At 57.3% G+C, this 2,039-nt stretch overlaps 1 protein-coding gene across 1 annotated transcript in view; it reads left to right on the forward strand.

The window, feature by feature from the left end:
- Nucleotides 1-1,597: 1,597 nt before the first annotated feature.
- The window catches only part of KCNQ1 (potassium voltage-gated channel, KQT-like subfamily, member 1), a gene marked incomplete at its 3' end in the record, with an annotated part of 294,997 nt that continues 294,555 nt past the window's right edge, over nucleotides 1,598-2,039 (forward strand). Inside the window, exon 1 of the mRNA XM_008576353.1 lies at nucleotides 1,598-1,783. Within this exon, the coding sequence (XP_008574575.1) occupies nucleotides 1,598-1,783 (186 nt within the window). The remainder of the gene's footprint in view (nucleotides 1,784-2,039) is intronic.

Raw genomic sequence — 2,039 nt, forward strand, 5'->3', positions numbered from 1 at the left:
TTAACACGACTATGTATTTGATAGATGCACGTACACACGTCACTTCAAAATCACGATGCCAGTATCATTACTCACGATACGATTCACTGGGTTCCTTCTGTCCCTTGAACGTTAGTCATAACACAGATCGTGACACTCCATTGTGTGGCTGTCCCGTAGCCCATTGCAACCAACTGTGGCTGTCTCTCACCTGTCACTAGTACACGCAGCATTGGGATAAACAGCCTTGTGTGTGTATCCTCTTCTCTTCTTCCGACATATCTTTGGGTTAGTCGCCAGCAGCAGGATTTCCAGGTCACACGGTACATGGGCTCTTGCTAGTACGGCCGGAATCCCCTTCCCACCAGAGTAGGGTGCCCGCTCCCGGCCTGGCCCTCGGAGTGCGCCCTCCCATGCCTGGAGTTCTGCCAATCAGATAGGTGAGCACTGGAATCAGAGTGCACTTTTAATTTGCGTTTTCCTGTTGATCGTTTTTTCATAAGTACAAAGGCCACAAACCCCTCTGTCTTCTTGTGAACCGTTCCTGTCTCTCACCCGCCTTCCCACAGGCTAGTATCATCTTCTTTCTCTTGGTTTTAGATGTTCCCGGTGATATTAACCCTTTTCCTGGGATGGAAATTGCAAATACTTTTCCCAGCTTGTCAGTTGTCTCTTTTTCTTCACCAGTGGTGGTTTTTTTCTTTCTTTTTTTAAAAACTCTATTGCATCTGGATTTCAAGACACAGTTGGAAATGTTTCCTGTTCTCACCGGTTCTTGGAGAATTCACCTGCACCTTCTCATAGAACCCGCATGGCTCCGTTTCAGCGTTTACATTTAAGCCTCTGGTCCCAATTTGCTCTCTTTCCTTCTTTCTGTATGGTTATCCCGTCACCCTGGCTGGTTTGGGACGTGGAGGTGCGGGCGCTGTTGAGTTCTGCACGCGTTCATTCAGAAAGTATTTACAGGATGCCTGCTGTGTGCCCTGCAGAGGCAGACTCCCCCCTTCTGGGCCTCTGCCCGTTTTGAATCTGATGTGATATGCTTCCAGGAATGTTCCCTAGCCTCAGTGGCCCGAGCCTCTTCATTGACCCCTTCTGCAAACACATGCTGTGCCCCACTGTGTGCAGGCACCACGCTAGTTGTAGGGAGCCAAGGGTCAAAGGCCTGGAGCTGGACTCTGTCCGCAATCAAAGAGCTGACTGTCCAGTGGGGGACACATCAAATCAGCCCAGGGGCCCACTGAAGATCCGGAGTGTCTCGTGAGTTACAGGACGGAGAGTCACAGCTGAACTCTACCTACCCTCCCTGCCACGGGGTGTGGGGGATGCCGGGGACAGCAACGTCTGGAGAGAGGCCGGTCTTTTATGTTTGCTGCCTGTCCCCGAAGTCCCCGCCATGTGCTGAGACGCAAACGCCAGTGCAGGGCGGGCTCAGGCAGCGCAGGAGAACCGCACAAACCTTCCCAACCGGTCACCCACCTCACCCCCACCCAGGGGAACCCACGGGCACAGGTGCAGCACGGGGCGGGAGGGTGGGGAGGACAAGGCATCCATTCTCCACGTCCCTAGGGTGGTGCAAACACCCGTCCCTTGAACTGCCCAGGCTGACCCGCCCGCAATGCCCGGCAATCGAACACGATCCAGACCCTGGCTGTGCCACCCACAGAAGCTCCGGCAGGTCCCCCACCCGCACGGCTCTCACCGGGCCACCCCGAACGTCGCTGTCCCATCTCACCTCCCCAGTCTGGCGGCCCTAGTGGGCAGAGACCCGAGCACATTCCCCGCCCGCAGCTCGCGCGCCTGGGTACCCAGGGGGCGCTCATAGAGTGTTCGCGGGGCCAACACATCGTCATCCCCGCGCCGAACGGATCTGCCCGCGGTACCCCGGGGTGACCCTCTGTTCCCCTTTCCTCCCACCCCCTCTCCGGAGCGGCTCAGAGGGCGGGAACGTGGGTGCCTACTCTGGCCCTCGCCCGCCCGCTCGGCGGTCGTGGCACCTGCCAGCCCGAGCCTTCCTCCCAGGCTCCGCTGGGGGTCCCCGGCCGGGCAGGTGGGCGCAG

This window comes from Galeopterus variegatus, unplaced genomic scaffold (genome assembly GCF_000696425.1).
Source record: "Galeopterus variegatus unplaced genomic scaffold, G_variegatus-3.0.2 Scaffold1336, whole genome shotgun sequence".
NCBI classification, from domain to species: Eukaryota; Metazoa; Chordata; class Mammalia; order Dermoptera; family Cynocephalidae; genus Galeopterus; species Galeopterus variegatus.